This window comes from Tiliqua scincoides, chromosome 5 (assembly GCF_035046505.1).
Source record: "Tiliqua scincoides isolate rTilSci1 chromosome 5, rTilSci1.hap2, whole genome shotgun sequence".
Classification (NCBI taxonomy): domain Eukaryota; kingdom Metazoa; phylum Chordata; class Lepidosauria; order Squamata; family Scincidae; genus Tiliqua; species Tiliqua scincoides.
In genome coordinates, this window is record NC_089825.1 from 104735160 (window position 1) to 104754307 (window position 19148).

At 45.8% G+C, this 19148-nt stretch overlaps 1 protein-coding gene and 1 pseudogene across 1 annotated transcript; one reads left to right on the plus strand and one right to left on the minus strand.

The window, feature by feature from the left end:
• The first annotated feature begins 11797 nt into the window (after positions 1 to 11797).
• LOC136655119 (5S ribosomal RNA) lies at positions 11798 to 11914 on the plus strand (annotated as a pseudogene).
• A 1275-nt stretch (positions 11915 to 13189) lies between these two features.
• On the minus strand, positions 13190 to 14122 carry LOC136652865 (olfactory receptor 14A16-like). The gene has a single exon (XM_066629792.1). The coding sequence runs from the start codon at positions 14120 to 14122 to the stop codon at positions 13190 to 13192; it is 933 nt and encodes a 310-aa protein (XP_066485889.1).
• Positions 14123 to 19148: the final 5026 nt, after the last annotated feature.

Consider the following 19148-nt stretch of genomic DNA (forward strand, 5'->3'; position numbering starts at 1 on the left):
GGCAGGAAACTGTGCTGCTGCAGCAGCGCTGCCAAGACCATCCTCTTTCCAGATTGTTTCCTTTCGTATTGTATACAGTAAAATTAGAACACAGGGGTGGTGGGCCCCTACTGGGATATTTCTACACAAGGGGGTGGACATGGGGAAGAAAACCCAGAAGTCGGGAGGCAAGGCCGCCAAAAAGGCAGTTCCAGCTTGGCCTCTCCCCTCCCCTCCCTCATCGTCGGATGAGGAGGATCAAATGGCAGAGTTGCGGGCTGTAATGGCTCGCTATGATGCACGAAAACAAGAGAAGGCCATTCGCAAGGCGGGGCAGGGTGATGGGGGCTCCAGTTCCAGGGCAGTCCCCGTACCTCGCAGATCAGGTAGGATGAGTTAAGGGGCCTCTCTCCCTCCCCGGCAGATTCATGTTCTCGAGGATAAGCATGTTACTGTCGAGGAGGGCAAGGCGCAGGACGGCAACACCCTAGAAGCGGAGGAGGAGGTGGTCCGTCCTGTTAAAAGGCCTCGGCCACAGGCTTATAGTGGCTGCGATGGGCAAGGTGAGCTGTGGGTGGGCTTTGCTCACTATACAGAGTCTGTGTGGGAAGACAAGGAAGGCATTCCTTGGACACCTAGCCGGGCTGCACCAGATCAGCCCTGGTCTCCTTGGGGGCCTCCTTCCTTCTGGCAGGGGCCCAATTACCCCAGTAACCCTGGGCCCAGGGTTGGACATATCCCTGTCCCAAATCTGGTCCCAGGGCCAGCAGGGCACCCCCCCCAGTGTGGTCATTATCCTGCCATGGCCGACACAGAGTTGGACCAGCAGGATGTGGACTGGGGAGATGAGTCATTGGGATTGGTGGTGGAGAGGGAGAAGCCTATGGTTTCATATGGCATCATCGCCATCCCTCTGGGCTCACCTGGCCATGTCGGTCAAGGAGAAGATATGGCGGGGTGACTTTGTGGACATGTTCAGTCTCCTTCACATTGATCCTGAGCCTACCCCCAAAGTGGGAGACCCTGTGCGTGACGAGGAAACCGTCAGGCAGAGGAAGATAGACAAGAATTGGACCAATTGGCTGAATGGGTTCATTGTCTATGCTGGGGTCACTGTCCAGTTGCACCCCAAAAAGGCGGAGAAACTATTCAAATACCTGGACATTATTCATTGCGCTTTGTGTGATCATGCTGGTGCGGCTTGGATGGCTTATGACCGTCAATTTCGCATCAGAGCCGCACAGGACCCATCTTTGGACTGGACTATACCCCAGTGGGAACTCTGGGTGCAGTTAGTCCTGCCGGCTAGGGCAATGTTGGGAGATAGGGCGGATAGCGGGCATTTGATTGCTCGTTCCAGACCCGAGCAGCCTGTGGCACCTGAGGGTGTGCAGGGGGGACAAACCCCTCATGCTTGCTTCCAATTTAATGCCATGGGCAAATGCACCAGGCCGGGACGTTCGTTTTCCCATGGCTGCCCCATGTGTGGGGCTGGGCATCCCGTGGCAAAATGTCCACGGATCAGTGGACCACGGCAAGGTTTCCGCCCCTTCCATGGGAAAAAGCCGGGTGGTGGACCCTCAACTGGTGTTGGCAAAAGGCCCGACGCCAATTGAAATTCCCTCCTTGGTTTACTGGCTGCAATTTTATACGGATCGTTCTGCAGCCAGAGTATTGTTTGAGGGTTTTCAGCTTGGTTTCAAGATCCTAGCCCCGCCTCCAGTTAGCCCCACGTTCGCTCGCAACCTCCGGTCAGTGACTGATATGGAGGCGGTGGTGCGAGGTAAAAATAGCCAAGGTATCCCCCCTGGGTGTGGTGCCTAAAAAAGCCCAGGGCCAATTTAGACTGATTCACCACCTGTCTTTTCCGGAGGGCTCCTCCATAAATGACGGGATACCGACCCACCGGTGTTCAGTCAGATACACTTCTTTAGACGAGGAGGTTGCCTGCCTCAAGAAGTGTGGCCCTGGGGCCTTGATGGCCAAGGCAGATATTCAGTCTGCCTTTTGATTGCTTCTAGTGCACCCCCAGGATTTCTGCCAGTCAATAGGGCATTGCCAATGGGGTGTTCAATTTCCTGTTCGGTTTTTGAGGCGTCCAGTACATTTTGGAATGGACTGTGCATTTCAGAACTGTGTTACGATCCACTGCCCACTACTTTTTATGGGACCATCTGGGTTTGGCGCCTGTGCTCGGCTCCTGGGTGACTTTACAGCACTGAGTGAGCAGCTGGGGGTCCCCCTGGCACACGAGAAGACAGAGGGCCCCCCCCTTGGCAAGCTCACCTTTTAGGTATTGAGTTGGACTCGGTTACACAGACCAACCGCCTGCCAAGGGACAAATTAGATAATCTGATAGGGATGTTGACTAGTGCCCTAGGGTCCCGGGTTATGAATCTGGTTAGAGTCTTTGTCAAACAGTGTCTTGTTATCACCACTGTTTTATCAGCCAGACATGAGCCTGGGCTTGAAAATAGCATAGCCGAAGCTCTCTCTCAATTTCAGGGGGAACGCTTTCGGCTGCTAGCCCTGAGGCCAGGCTGTATCCAGATCCCAGGCCCCCACGGCTGCTTTGGTTAGGTCACGGTTTGCCCCCACTGACAGAGTCCTTCAGTGGGGGGACTGTGTGTCACGGTCTGGGAGTTTATCCCTCCATAACATACCAGTTAGGCCGTGGGCAGCAGATTCAGTTGTAAAAGGCTCCGAGCCGGTGTCTTTGTCCAGTATCTGTCAGGGAACAGTGCTGCTTAATGGCTCCTGCAGGAGTGGGCCCGCTATTCCGCCACGAGGATTGTCCTCCCCTTCCCCTTTACCAGTTTTGGGCCATTTTTTAAAAGAGCGCGGTCTCAATTAGGCCTGAGGCCTGAATTGTTTTGGCTGCATTCGTTTAGGATTGGGGCAGCATCCATTGCGGCCAGCATTGGTTTCTCCCCCCAGGGCATCAGGCGCATCGGTAGATGGCGCTCTGGTGCCTTTAAATACTACGTGCGTAAAGGTGCCGCCAGGGCTCCGTGTGCAATGCCAGTGGGCGCAATGTGTGCAGTGCCAGGTTGGCATGATGTGTCAGAGCCATGTAGGCTCTGTTGGCAGTGCTCAGTGAGCGTGTGCCACGCCAGTGTTGGCGAGATGTGTCAGAGCCGAGTAGGCTCTGTTGGCAGCGCTCAGTCCAGTGTTGGCGAGATGTGTCAGAGCCGAGTAGGCTCTGTTGGCAGCGCTCAGAGGGCATGTGCCGCGCCAGTGTTGGTGAGATGTGTCAGAGCCGCGTAGGCTCTGTTGGCAGCGCTTATTGGGTGTGTGCCGCGCCAGTGTTGGCGAGATGTGTCAGAGCCGCGTAGGCTCTGTTGGCAGTGCTTGGAGGGCGTTTGCCATGCCAGTGTCGGCGTGATGGGTAGGTGGGGTGTCCTAGTAAGGCAGACCAGATCACTGACCGTGACTGGCCATGGGAGTGAGTATTAGAGCGGAGGAAGGATTCCTCCTTTCTCTTGGCCTGTCCAGTGAGCTTATCTCACGATATGCTTCTTTTTCCAACAGGTCCGCGAAGGAGCTGCCCAGCCAGGGTCTTGATCTGCGGACACTCCATAGTTTTTTTGGGCTCGGAAGCTTGCCATGTCATCCAGTTTTGGCTCTCAGCTGGCGCTGGGTGATGTTGCGCACATCGATTGGTTGGCCAAGAGGGGTATGTGTTGGGGCCAATTTTTCCCGGCCTTTCTGGAGTGCATTGCTGTCAACCCCCTGCCGCAGGTAATCGTGGTACACTTGGGCGAAAATGACCTGAGTCAGAGGACATCCATGTCCTTGAGGCTCCAGGCCCGCAAGAATTTTGACTCATTAGTCCGTCGGTTTCCCAGGATCACTATCCTGTGGTCTGACATGCTGCCTAGGTGGGTTTGGCGGTGGGCGAGTTGTGTTAAAAGAATTGAGGTAGCACGCAAAGGGTCAACGCTTACCTGGGCAGGGTCATCACGGAGCTTGGTGGAGTGGCTATCCATCATCCCAGTATTGATTTTGAGGAGCCTGTTCTTTACCGTGGCAATGGAGTTCACCTTTCTCCTATGGGTTATGGACGCTTTCTTTCAGAGTTGCAACAAGGCTTGAACCTCTTTTTGGGTGCAGGGAAGGCCAAGCGCTAGGCTGACCTCCCCTTGTGGCAGTAGAAGTGCCGGGTAGGTAGACAGAAGACCTTCTCCGGCGTCCAATCTAAGCCAGCAAGGGCAGGGGTGAACCAGAACCGCTCTTTGGATGCTTGTCCGGCTCAAGGAGGCAGGCTGGCTAGCCCCTGGTCTGAACTTTGGGGCCTTGCAGGGGTGACCTGAAGGCAGAGTAGTTTGGCTGGCTTACCCTCTTTGGGCGACAGTGAAAGGTGGGCTTAATTGAGCTACGCCTGGAGTTGGGTGGACGCCCTATGAGACTGGGGGACATAGACGGCTAGGCCGTTTCCCCCATTTAGAACCCCGCACTTAGTTTGGTTATTGTTTCCTATTTTGCCTTGTTGCGCTTGTTGTAAGTTAATAAAGTGGCCCATTTAATCCCATACCTGTTGTCGGCTGTATTTATTGGGGAATGCATGGTAAACACTTTTGAACATGATTTGTGGAAACAAATCAATTTATTCACCCCTTCAGAACACCAGTAGGTAGGGAGCAGTTCTGTCCTCAACCAGAAGGAATTCCGTATGTTGATCACCACAACAAAGAAAGCTCTGTCATGAGTAGCCACCAGCTGCATTTTCAATTAGGGTGGCACATTAGTGGCCCAATCCATTCTTCATGATATGATTGCAGATGTCATGATCTACCAACACATTGCACGGGCGGCTATTGACCTGGCCTCTCTGCCAGTCTGCAGCCTGGTGATGGCAGGGGTGGATGGGGGCAGATTGTGGCCAGAGATTGGGCTGGCCAGTAGCAAGTCAGGGTGGATATTGGCAGTGGTGCTGTTCACGATATCTGGAGGCCCTCTCCCAAGCCTAACTCACTCCACAGACCAAGCAGATCTGAGTAGTTCCTTAGGGGACCAGGAAGCGGTTGAGTATGTAAGTAAAAAATTTTTTTTACATATCTCTCCAGACAACTTTGTCCCTGGCCATCCCACAGAAGACTCCATCCACATCCCTGCATTGTGCAGACCAGCCATGTATAGACTGGGCCATAACTCATAGAGCATAAAATTTCCCCTCATTTTGTTCCTTTATGCCCAATTAATTTTTTGTTATTAGTCAGAGTGGTACTCTCAGGAAACTCATTCTTTTGCTTGTACCTACATCTTTTGGAAAGCCCCAAGTATGTACATCTTTTGGAAAGCCCTTAAGAGTGAAGGGCATTTACCCTTACTAGGTGTAATGTCATCCCCTCAGAATTGCTATTTGGCAAACTCATAGGGTTACCAGCTGAGGAGAGACTCTGCTCTTGTGGGTTGGGAGTTGTGGAATCACTATACCACATGTTATTCTATTGCCCATAGTATTAGGATTTACAGTCATACTATTTAACCCCAGTCCTGGTCACTCACTCGGGGTGGAATGACCAGGACAAAATTTGTTCTATTCTTAGAAGTGTGGATGTGGAGTTAACAGAGCTGGTGGCCAAGTATATAAAGTTGATTACAAAGAGATGCATCTCAATGGTGGTTTCTCTTTGCTGAATTTCTGTTATGATATTTGATTTTCACGTAGGATGGGGTGGGCCGGGATAGCAAATTGTTCAACATGTTGTATACATGTTGTATGCAAATTTATTATGCCAATAAAGGTTCTGATGATGATGATGATGATGATGATGATGATGATGATGATGATGATGTTGATGATATGTATATTTTTTCTCTCTAAGTTTGCATGTATGCATGTTCTTTGCACATGGCAAATTGATTAGATTAATATATTTTGCACCTGACTGCTTATTTTCCATTTTCAGGTTGATTCGACTTGTGACTTCTGAAGTAGAAATTTCTTATGCCTTTTTCAGAGAAAATTTGTCTGATGCTGAGCAGTTCAAAAGACAGAAACAGCCATCACAATGCTGACGAAATTTGGGGGGGAGGATCAGCCTAATAGATTCATGCTATTCTCATCATTTAAGAGAGAAGAAGCTGTAAATACTTCCTAAATAGAAAATTGTTTCACTTATTTCATTCCTGCCTTAGGGCAAAAAAAGAGAGGAATAAATCAGATCAAAGTCTCCTAAACAGGCAAAGCATTTAAGGGTGCAATTCTAACCCCTTATGTCAGTACTTTTGAGCACTGGCACAGCGGTGCCAATGGGGCATGTGCTGCATTCTGCAGTTGGGTGTCACTCATGAAGGTCTCCTCAAAGTAAGGGAGTTTAAATGTAACAGAAATGAAATCAATTTGCATCATCCCAAAATATTCATGAATATCGTAAGGTGTATGTCAGAAGCATTAAACTTCTTAGAGATGAAGAAGATTTGAGGCTCTTATGTTAATTGTACCTGTGGAATCTTGTAGATGCCTAGTTGAGTAGCCACGTGAAGGGAGATTTCCGAATCAAGTCCTCCAATGACAGCTGTCAAATGCTGTTGTTTGTCACATTGGAAGTTGGGGATAATTCTCTCCTGCATGGAAAGAAGTTTCAGGGTGTTCTGATGAGTCAGCCTTGCATTTATGTAGCTGTCATAGATGTGAAACCCCAGGCTGATATTTGGTAGGACGTTCTGGTTCTCATTGATCTCCTTCACAGCAAATGCCAAGGACAGGACATGTTGATAGTTCTTTGGAACTGGACTGGAGAAAATGGTAAATTGTGTACAAACCATAAATTCAACCCTTAATGATATCTGTCTACAAGCATTCCATTATACTAGGGCTTCAAGTGTTAATAGAACGGAACTTTATAAATCTTCATAAACAATGACAGAGACAATTAACAGATCATTAAAACAGCGCAATCTTTCCTAACTTCTGAATTCTTGGGTATAATTCTTGTCTGGGCAATTTGTTCTCCTGGGTTGTTCCCCTCCCCCAGCTTCCTTAACACAGTAAAGAAATGGGCACTGATGCTTTCCTGTTCATTCTGCAATAGAAAAGGTGGAAGTGAACCATGGAGGTCAGGGAAGAATAGACCAGAACACACCAGCAAGCTCAAGATCTCTCCTCTTGCTGGTGAATGCAGGTCTCCATCTCTTCCAGACTGGCTCCAAGGTAATGTCTCTGATTGCTAAGTTCTGCACAAAATGATGGCTCACTGGATAAAAGTCATAAAGAGAAATTCTGCTCATCCCATTGTACTGGTCTCATCTTTAAAGCAAACTCACTAAGGGCACAATCCTAGCAAACTTTCCAGCTCTGACATAAGGATAATGCAACTCTGAGGTAAGGGAACGAACATTACTATACCATGAGGAGGTCTCCATGACTACTCCCCAACTGGAGGTTGCAGCACATGTCCCACTGGCACAGCTATGCCAGTGCTGGAAAGTTGGTTAGGATTGCGCCCTAACATGCCAATGATGAAGGAAGCACTGACTCACAAAAGAGTTCATAGAACAAAATGTTCATGTGATTTGACATCAACACATAAAATGCTGAAGATATGAGTATTGGAATGAAGTTATGCATATGTGGTTGCTAGACTAAGGGATAGAACACGACAGTGCCAGACATCTGTGGATTGCAGAGGAAGCTCTGACATTATTTATCTACTTACTTAGAGCCCAATCCTGTGGTCGGCGGCACGACACCGTGCCGCGGACCGCAGTCACAAACATGCCATAAGGCACGTTTGCGGGGCTCACCACTGGGCTCCTGCCAGTACTAACCGGTGCTGGTGCTGGGCTAGCGCCGGGAGGTGGCCCAGTTTCCATAGCTTGGTGGTCTCCTGGACCGCCGGTCTGCGGAACGGGAGGTGGGGCATGGGGGGTGTGGGGAGCGTTCTGGGGAGGGGGGAGGCTGGCGGGCAGGAGGCATGCCGGGGCGGATGGGAAGAGGATCAGCGGAGCTGAGCTGAGCTCCACAGGATCCAGGGCACTCCTGCAGGGCTGCACGCCCTACACGAGCACCTTTACTGCTGACATAGCAGTTTCCTCTGTCCCATGTAAGTGCAAGAGAGCACAATGGAAGAAAAAGGTGAAAAGCCTGAAAAAATGCCGTGTAAGAGAGCAGCAGGAGCACAACATGTAGATGAAAATATATTTAAAGCACATTTGAAAGAATCCTGCTAATAACGCTACGTTCCTCTTCCAAAACAATCACTAGCAAGTTGTCTTCTGAACATGCTCGTCCTTGCACAACATATTGGTGAGGGATAAGATCTTGGCTACTGAAACATATGGTGGATGAATTTCCTTACATAAGTTCATCTATCAGCTTTGTTTTGGGGTGTGCTTTGAAAGAAATATCCTCAAATAGCAGCCAAACTGTTACACAATTGCTCCAATGATAAGATCTCCTCTCTGATGATACTTCAGTGGGAACTGGGAGAGATCAGGGATGGTGCACATAACAGCCTGTGCCTTGCGTTCAGTTGGAGGAAACTGAAGGCACAGAAAGAGCAGCAGCACTAGTAGATATCTCCCTGTCATCTTGGGAAACCTGGACTCAGAATGTCCAGTTCTTTTAAAACACTCATCACCATCCTGTCTGCAACAACTTAATTCAATGGCACCAGAACTATTTCGTGAATCATGTTACCACAGATGAAGCTGACAGAGTTTTCTCTGTTCATGCAACCCAGCTCTGAGTAGCAGAGGGATTATATGTTGATCAAGTATGCTTGTGACATTAGTAAAGCCCTGTGGGATTTCCCTAGCTGCAGCATGACTCATAGCAATTGGCATTAATTACAGGAATCAAAATCTTCGCTCAAGACTATTGCAGTGGGTGACATGATTTTTGCATCACACAAGGAGGGAAAAAAGCTCTTCTTGAATCTTGATGATTTAGAGCCCAGTCCTGGGTTTGACACGCCAGCTTACCGCCGACATGCACCGTAGCAAATGTGCCATAAGGATAGGCTTGGGCCCTCATGCCCTGATGCTGTTTGAGGAGGTTTCTGAAGCAGGAACAGGGAAAAAAAAATACATGTTACTTATTCCCTTTCCAACCTTGTAGGCCCTGTAGTCTCTACTCGCTCCCTCAGTGTGATCTTGGATGACGTAGGTAGGGGGTTCTCTCCAGCCTTCACAAAGCCACATTTCTGACAGAAGCATCAGGAGCCGTAGCAGTTTCAGATCAGCTGAGGATGGTGCAGAGAACTGGAAGCAGCCCTGACATGACAATAGAAGCAAAATGGTGAAAAGTTGACAGAGGGGAATGGGGGACGCCTGAAAAAAGAGACAGAGAGTAGGCTATTTGAAGAAGGGGGCAGTAGGCAAAGAAGAGAGGAAACAAGAGGGTGGAGAAAAGGAAAGTGCCCCACTCTCCTTCGGAGGAGAGGCAGGACCAGAAACAGATCCCAGATGGGGAGGAAGACTCCTGGTCCTCTTGAGTCTACTAACCTGTTGAAGCATCAGGCATTGTAGGCCCTGCAATAGTCGAGATGGCTTTTCCAACAAAACACTTCAAAGTGAGACTAGCCAATGCTCTTGACTTGTAATCTCACCCAAATGTTGGTGGTGGAGTGACTTGTGCATGGGGGCTGACACATTCTTTAGAACCCTCTAGAACATCCTTAATGTTGTGTTTGTGTCAGAAAGTGTATGTGGACAGATGGATTGATGGAGGGATGTGAAAGAACCATAAAAGAGTTAGGTTATGCTGAGGGGAGATGAACAGACTTGTAGACTGACAGAAGGATTGGTTTTCTCAGGCAACCCCTAGGCATTCTCTGAGAATTGTTAGATAACCATTCACTGCATTTAACTCGGAATATCCTTCATTTTTCAGCCAAACCCCAGGTAGTGATATGGACAGTTGCTGCTGCAGGCATTCTTGTGCTATTGCTGTTGCCTCCCTGCATATTATTCAACAGACTAGTAGGAGGTAATGTTTGGCTTGGGCTGTCTTAAAATGGTAGGTTTAAAAATGATGGAAATTCAAGTGTGCATAAATGATACAGTAATCATCAAGGCAGAGTGGGGGCTGAACCAGATAGGTGAAGAATGTCCTAGTGCATCTTTGATTTACATGCATAACTTCTGATGAAGGAAACAAACTGGAGAACATTGAAAGGGACATTGAACCCAAGAGCGTTGAAGGGGACTGACATATAGCATTAGTAATTCTGCCAGGTTTTTCACTTAGATTTGGCTCAGAGCACAAAGGAAATGAAAACAGCTGTACAGTTTTTCAAAAAAGATTTTTGTTAACAAAAGTGTTGCAAGCAAACAAAAATCAAGACTTGCACACTGTACGTCATTCCTTCGCTCCTTTTATACCCTTCTGGGCTGGGCATGTTTAAAGTTACAGTTGTTAGTTGAATCATTTCACATTTAGGTGCAACAAGTTTGTTTTCCGGCTTTGCTTTTTTTTTTTTATGATCCCTATTGATCTATGAATTACTCCTATGATTACTTCAGTCAGCCCTTTGTGAGCCAGGTTGCTTCCCTTCTAAAGTTCCCATTCTGCACTTTTGTTTTTCTTCAAACTAGACTGATGATAGCAGCAAACTCTCCATTCACTTTTTTCTCAGCCTCAGGACTCGATCGCGTGCAGTTTCAAGAGATCCTTGCTTCCTTATTACCTTCAGGAATGTGCAAATCAACAACTCAGGGCCCAATCCTATCCAATTTTCCAGGGGCAGTGTAGCCGTGCCAATGGGGCATGCACTGCATCCTGTGGTGGGGAGGCAGTCACAGAGGCATCCTCAAGGTATGGGAACATTTGTTCCTTTACCTCAAGGCTGCATTGCGGTAACACCACTGCTGGAAAGTTGGTTAGGATTGGGCCCTCAGTCTGCCATGATGCTTCCTTATCTCTTTCTGTCTGAAGCAGCCTGGCCATCTGGGTTTATTCATTTGTAATCATACAGACTACTCAATATTTCTTTTCCTTCTAATGATTGTTGATCAAATGCGATATATATATATAGTTAAGTAATGATTAAACCACAGTTTGTCAACATGACAGCCTCAGATTTTTTTCCTTGTTTATGAAATAAACAGAAAATATGTTTCTACCCCTCATGGATGCCAAGATAGGTTTGTATGTATGGACAATCAAAATGGCATTGTACATCTCCAGGGAGAAAGGGGCATTCTGAACCGGATTTCAGCAATGGTTAAGATGTCAGGGCCTTGCAGAACAATCCTATGCATGTCTATTCAGAACTAAGCCTAAGGTAGAGACTTGTGCCAGCCTAAGTCATTCTTAGGATTGTGCTGCACAGAATTCACACTGACCTAATGATAAAAAGCACATCCACTGCATAAATTGGGCATTAAGCAAGGATTCAAGTGACACTGAAGAACAGTATGTGAAAGAGGAGAGGGAAAAAGTTCCGACCCCTTCTGCCTCCTGGCCCTCCTCAGAAAGCTCTCCCTCTCCATCAAAGAGCTTGAAGTGCCCTCCTCCCTCTCCAGATTTTAGTCTGCAATGCTTTGCCGAAGACCAAGCGAGGCCCCCACTTCCTGTCTTTCCCCACTGGAGGATCAAGTCCTTTTTTCTGGGGGAGGTAACAGAGAGTCACCCGGAGACATGGGCTTGCTGGCAGATGGCACTTTCACCATTTGTCCAGTGTTTCAAATTTTTAATGGAATTTCTATGGTACTCTGAAAATGTATCATTGAGTGAAAATGATGTCATTATAGAGACAGGGACAACAATTTTTCAAAAAGGAAAAATGCGATCATTTATTTGTTTAAAAGTTGTACACCACGTTTCCAAAAGCTCATAACAAAATAAAACAATAACATAGCAAAAAGTTATTAAAATAACTGTTACCCTGCACATGCCCGATCTCATCTGATCTTGGAAGCTAAGCAGGGTCAGGCCTGGTTAGTACTTGGATGGGAGACCACTTGGGAATACCGGGTGCTGTAGGCTTATACTATAGTCTATTGAGACTGAAGGTTGCCAACCATTAAAATAACTATAGTAAAGTAAGAATGACTGAGAAGTGTTATTTTTTATCACTATAAGAATAAATTCTTCTATCATCATAAGAGTGAATGCTATAGAAGCATAGTGTATCTATCATGGTCAAATTCTGGTCTACCTTAGTTCGCTAAGGGCCCAATCCTAGTCTTCGCGCACTGGCTTACCAGCGACGTACACTGTCACAAATGTGCCATAATGCACATTTGAGGGCCCTAGCACCAGTGCTCCACCGGTGCTAGCGCAGCACTGGCTGGCGTTAGGCTAGCACCAGTGGACAGTTCCTTTGACAGGAATTTTATCAGGTGGGCCCCTTTGTAAAGAGGGAGGGATGAAACAGAGTGGGGGAGGGCAGTGACAGGAGAGCAGATGGGTGCAGGGAGAGGCAAAACAGGGTAGGGGACACAGTGGAGACAGCTGGAAAAGGCTTTGGAGCCCGGGTCTACCCATCCATGTGGCATCAGCAACTAGATACAGTAATACGGTAAACCAAACACACTCCTAAGTCTACATAAAGTCTTTTAAATATAGAAAATCATGCAGAAAATTAGCCTCGTCATATTTAGGCTCACACTAGAATGGAAAGTGTCCTGTTTATACCAGAACATGCTTCTGCAGCAGCTGTAGTCTTGCAGCTGTGTCCCTGAGCTCCTATAGGCTCCTTCATGGTAAGCAGATCAACAAGTCAAGGAGCTACTGCAGCAGGGCAAAAAATCTGAGTAGATAGGAAAATGTAAGATCCCAAGAAATTTCTGGGCCCCCTTCTTTGGCTCCTGGGCCCCCTTTTGACCTGGGCCCGGGTACAGATTACCCCCTTTACCCCTCTCCTAGGCCCGGCTGGTGGAGCACTGGAGGTTGTCGCGCAGACCGCCAAGCAGCAGGAGAGGTATGTGGGGGCGTGGGGGGAGGTGGGGAGGAGGTGTTCTGGGGCAGGGGAATGTGAAGGGATGGCGGGGAGGAGGTATGCCAGGGGGAGGGAGTGGGGCAGGAGGGCGGCAGGACCAGTGGAGCTTTGCTCCACTGGATCCAGAGCCTCCATATTGGGCTGGCCGTCCGACACTGAGGCTCTGCATTCTACCTTTGGGTGGACATAGAATTGAGTAGCCCCATTGTGGGGCTACTCGCTTTACCCGGGGAAGGGAAAGTTCAGGATTGGGCTGTAAGTCAAGTTCCCTTGCATAGTCCTTTCTAGAATTCAGATATAGCTTACAAAATCATAAGGCGTCATGCTATGAAATGTTTGAACTTCTTTGATATTTTCAACACACCCTCCATGATAGCCTTGTTCCTGAGGCTATAAATGATAGGATTCAGAACTGGAGGTAGAACAGTATACAAAACAGCAGACAGCAAATCTACAGTGGGCAAAGCAAGTTCTTTAGGCCTCATGTAAGAAAACATACCTGTGATAATAAATAAAGAAAAGACTGTCAAGTGAGGAGTGCAGGTGGAGAAAGCTTTATACCTGTCTTGAGTGGATGGGATTTTCAGCACCGAAGAAAAGATGAAGGCATAAGAAACAAAGATGAACACAAAGCAGAATGAATCCAAAATAAGGCCAAGGACAAGTATGAGCATTTGATGAGCTGCTGTATCAGTGCAAGAGAGTTTTTGTAACTGAGGTATGTCACAGAAAAACTGCTCAATGATATTATTCTTGCAGAAGCTTAAGCTAAACGTGAGACTGGTTTGTAAAATTCCATGGAGAATGCTCAGTATCCAGGAAGCAGCTGCCATCTGGATACACAAATCTCTATTCATGATCAGCCTGTATTGTAGGGGATGGCAGATGGCTACATAGCGGTCATAAGCCATCACGGTAAGAAGAGCGAGCTCGCAACTTACAAATGTTACTACTAAGAAAACCTGGGCTGCGCATCCTGAGAAAGAAATCAGTTTGTTGTTGGTCAAGGAAGTGGCCATGGATTTGGGGACCGTGGTGGAGATGTAGCAAACATCTGAAAATGATAAATTGACCAAAAAGAAATACATAGGGCTGTGAAGGTGAGAGTTGAGGGCCACTGTGATGATGATGCAAACATTTGCCAGTACGCCTATGGAGTAAGTTGAAAGGAATACAACAAAATGTAAAATGTGTACATCACGGTCATCAGAAAATCCTGACAGGAGAAACTCTGTCACAGCAGATCGGTTCATCGCTTAATATTCTGTGAAGAGAAAGATATTCAGTTAAGGGGCAAAGCAGCAGAGAAGCAGTGTAGTGATACAATATGATAAATGCAGTTTTGAGAAAAGTTAATCCAAGTAGCACTAAAATGCCTGTGGTAAAATTTGTTGTCCAAACCCAGGGCTACTTCTGAATTGGACATTTCAGACTGGAGTTCATCATGTATTCACAATGTACTAACTGCTAAGGTAGCAGTTTCAAAGAAATCCCGCATATAATTTAGAACATATTGCATTACCTTCTCATTCTTTGGCCTAATTTCACACATTTTACCTCAGTACTTTAAAAAATATATATGTCACTGATTTTAGCATACCACTGTGACTATTGACAATCAAGGGCAATACCTATCAGCCAGGGAAACCACAGGTCTTCACAGCCCTGTTTTTTATTGCTGCTTTTGGGGAAAATAAAGGAGAAAGACCACATTGTGATGCTATTTATTAATAGAGGTGGAGATATTTATGTATTTTTCACATTTTTATACCGCCCGCCCTCCAAGGAGCTCAGGGTGGTGTACATAGTTGCTCCCCTCCTCTTGGTCTCAAAACAACCCTGTGAGGTAGGTAAGGATGAGAGAGTGACTGGCCCAAGGTCACCCAGGAAGATATTTGAATGTCTCTCAGTCAAATACACTTTTTGGAACATACAATGACTGACAGAAACCTTTCCCTAAAGGATGACTTTTAAATGCTTTATTTCATGTTAATGTAAGTACCAAGAGTTAGATTCAAAAGGAATCAACAATTCCTTTTGAATCTATCTCTTGGCAGTTAGATTCATTTTCCTCTTTTCATTACAGATTTTGAATATCTGATCAAACTTTTGTATCAGGCACTTGTGTCCGAATGGAAATTTTATTTATTGATTCATTTATTTATTTATGCATACCCCGCTTTATCTCCCTCCCAGGCAGTCAAAGTGCCTACCAGATACAATAAAAAAATGTAAGCATTATAATTTTTTTTAATATATTAATATTTAAAAACTCCTAAAATCTAGTAAACAACATAAGAATCCCATCAAAAGCCAAGAGTAATAAAAAGCAGGAAAAAAACCTGCTTTTAACAGACAATTTAAAAATGTACTATAAGACAAATAAGCATAAAAACCCTATCTACATTAAAACAAAAAAAACAAAAAAAAAAACAACCCAAATGGCTAGAGTAAAAAGAAATGTTTTTAATAATTTTAATCATTATCAGAGTCCTGGTCATTACTTGTGAGGAAGAAACAAATCTCCATTCATCTCTCTTTGTCTCCAAAGGTGTGTGACAATGTGCTAGAGGGTGGTGCGTACTGTGAGGGGAAAGATTTAAGACAAGGGAGCTAAGCTGTCCCTGTTCTCTGGGGTGCTTCATGCAGTATCCCCATGGAGATCATCATGGCGTTCCTATGATGTTGTGGCAGAAATAATGCATATAACAAGCTATAGAGTTGCACATATAGTGAAAATTTGCAATTGTACTTTTTTTAAAATAACCATTGCGTAACATCCCTTCTAAAGTTGACAGTTCACCCTTAGCTCCTGATGCATAACAGATTTTGGGGAGGGGGCGACTTATTAGAGAATGTAGTGTATACAATATGAGAGACTATCATTTGCACTGTTCAAATTAAGCATTGGATTCACTACTTTAATTTTCTTTCTTTCTTTGTAACGACGATTTAGCTACTGTGCAGTTATAGGAATATATGGCACAATCTGATAAGTTCCTGTATAGTTAACTAGGAACAATTTAGGGTGCAATCCTAACCCCTTATGTCAGTGCTTTCCAGCACTGACTTAAGGGCAATGCAGTTCTGAAGTAAGGGAACAAACATTCCCTTACTTTGAAGAGGCCTCCATGAGTGACACCCAACTGCAGGATGCACAGCATGTTCCATTGGCACCGCTATGCCAGTGCTGGAAAGTAATTGACATAAGGGGTTAGGATTGCGCCCTTAGCGAGGCAAAAGCCAGGATAGTGTAGTGGTTCTGGTGCTGGACTTAGACTTGGAAGATCCAGATTCAAATCCCTGCTTCCTGGGTAACCTTGGAACACTTACTATCTCACAGCCTAAACCACCTCATAAAGTTGTGGTGAGGGCAAAAAGAAAGAGGAAACAATATAACCCAGAGCTCTTTGGAGGAAGGGCACTATAAAAAGGTGAAAAAATAAATAAAAACTCTCTGGAATGATTCCTAGAAAATTGTTAGAATTGTGGTAGCAAACATCCCACACACTGGGCCCAAAGTTAGCCTAGGAAAGCATCACATTTTCCTGAAAATACTTTATATTTGATGTGACAGTGGTGTTGCCTGACCAGCCTTTTTATTGAAAGTGTGCAGAGAGACTTGCATATATACATGGATATGTGGTGCTGGGCGCCTGACAACCCAGGCCAGTAATGTGGATTCAGAAGTTAAACTAAAAGCAAGAGGCCTCAGATTCACAGGCCTAGAGGATACCCACACTTTTTTATTGACAGCACTGAGAGTCACTGGGCACTGAGAGTCAATGTTATTGTTCCTCTGAGGAGACTCCACTGTCTCCTCAGTGGAGACAGTCTAGCAGTTTGCCAGTTACTGTAATTCAAACTTGCTTGCCAGACAGTTTGTTTTTTGTGTTATGTTAGCTCAGACTAACTTTCAGTTCAACAAGCTTTCTAGTGACAACAGCTACAAACTCGCACCGGCTCAAGTGCAGCTCAGGATTGCATTGAAGGATGATGCTGATCACTCTCTAAAATGTTAATTTGAAGGTACAATCCTTTCCCTATGAAATAGAGCAGTGCCGTGTACTGGTTCTCTCTCTCTCTCTCTCTCTCTCTCTCTCTGTCACCTCATGACTTACATATGCACATGGCATTGTAATGCAGAAGAATTTATTTTTATTCACCGTCTATATGCACATTGGACCTTATCCCTAAAGTCTAATTTATTTTAGAAGACCAAGGAACTTTCTGATGTTATTTCAAACAACTCCTTAAAGACTGTTGTGACTTTCTGTTCCCACAGCAATTAAAATATATATATTACAGTATGCCTCAGTTTATTTACAGTGTGCCTCAGTTTATATCATAATTTCCATTGTCTATCCTGGGACTAGAAATTCTGAAAAGAACTGGAAAAAATCCTCATATTCATATACAGCAAGGCCCCCATATCTGCAGATCCCATATCAGTGGATTCACAGCCCAATCCTAGGCTGCCCAGCATCCTGAGGAGCAATGGTGCCAAAATGGCTTCCAATGCATTCTATGGGTGCCGCAGCAGCTGCTGGAGTCTCCTCGGGGAAAGGGGACATTTGTCCTGTCCCCCGGCTAAGGGCACAGGCCCTACAATGGGTTTCCTCCAGGCAGCTCAAGCCTGGGGCAGCTGAGCCGCTATGTTCCACCAGCCTTACAACAGACCTAGCTCATCATCTTCCATCACCCTATCAGTAGCATCACCCTCTTCAGTAAAACAAACAAAAAACTCCTAATTTGACAACCTTGGAAACAGGCATAAGAGAAGTATAAGTCTCCAGTGTAAACTCAGCTCTGTCCAAGAAGCTGATGTGGAGGCGACGCCTACTTACCTGTCTCAGACCTCCTCCCAAGAAAAGAACCTGTAGCAACCATCAGTACAGTGTAACGGAGAAGGAGACAGGGAAAGCATGAACTTAAGGGAAAGCATGAACTTAGGGGAAAACTTAAAAAAAAAAATTAACTGCTCTGCTAAAATGTCAAGGTAGTCCTATCAGTTGGCAATGTCTCTTAGCAAACTAACAAAGCGTCTAACTAGCTAACCACAGACACCTGCAAGACATGAACTTTAGAAGACACCACACATTTTAATTAGAAAAGCAAGCATCCTTGAACAAGTCAAAGTGAGACAAGGCTACTCCCTCTTTGAAAGTAAGGAGGGGGCGAGAAGATGAAAGGGATGAAGTGGAAAGTGCCAGGGAAACTTCTGCCTTTGAAGACTCTTTGTTTGAATTGCAACTGAAACAGAAAAAGGCACATATAAACAAAGCTAGGACAAGATAGTCTTGCCCCAAATAGAAATTCACCTATGGAGACACAGTAGCCTTTAGAAGTAGTTCTTAAGGAACCAAAAGGGTAATTGATTTTAGAAAAGTCTTTAGAGACTCTTAAGAAAAGAAGTTTAGAAGACTTTGCTTTGCAGAAGTTGGCAGAGGGCCCCACAGTGCTTTACGAACACATAGAAAAGGAGAAGATAAGATAGGCTGCTCGTACCAGGTCATTCTAAGGAGGGATGAATAAGTTCTGCCAAGAAAATATCTTATGAAGTCGGCCTTCACACCTGTCTTTGTGTTATACTGCTCTCCTTTAATGAGGTTGGTAAGAGGACATGTCAAAAATGCTCTTAATTGGAATGATGGATGTGAATAAGGTTCAACACTGGGTCAACACTGGATAAATGGACTTGTAGCACCCCCTACTGGTTTCTGAAAACTTTGTAATGCAATATGTTTAAATGCCTAATTTTACCTTTTATGGAAACCTGTAACCTGAAACACACCTATCAGGTGTCTCTAATGCTATCTATAGCCTATTGGGAGTTTGCCCCATCTATGATGCGGATTTTCAGTGAATAAGAAGTCTAGATTTCAGACAAAGAACTGAGAATTGTATAAAGTGTCCCACGCCTCTGAAAAGGGCCTTCTGGATTTGAGCTGAGCCTCCCAGCAGCCGCAGGCATGCCTTGTAGAAACAATAAACAGCCTTCATAGCCTTCCACCTTTCAGTGTCTTGCTTATTTGGTCTCAGCGGCACCCTTCAGGGCAGGGTACGACAGAGGGGTTCTTGAATTTTTGAGGGTCCTGAAATGTTTCTAAATATTACTAAAGTAAGGGCCAAATCCTAAACTGTTCCAGCACCCAGATAGATGGTGGTGCCAAAATAACCACCATTGTGGTTCCCTTAGCACATGTCGAGCCTTGGTGGCCTGATGCGTCTACTCGGATCTGCTTCCACACACAGCTTCTCCTGGACTTGGCTTGGAAG

Coding starts and splice junctions, on each gene's coding strand:
- LOC136652865 (XM_066629792.1), bottom strand. CDS start 14,122: ATGAACCGATCTGCTGTGACAGAGTTTCTCCTGTCAGGATTTTCTGAT.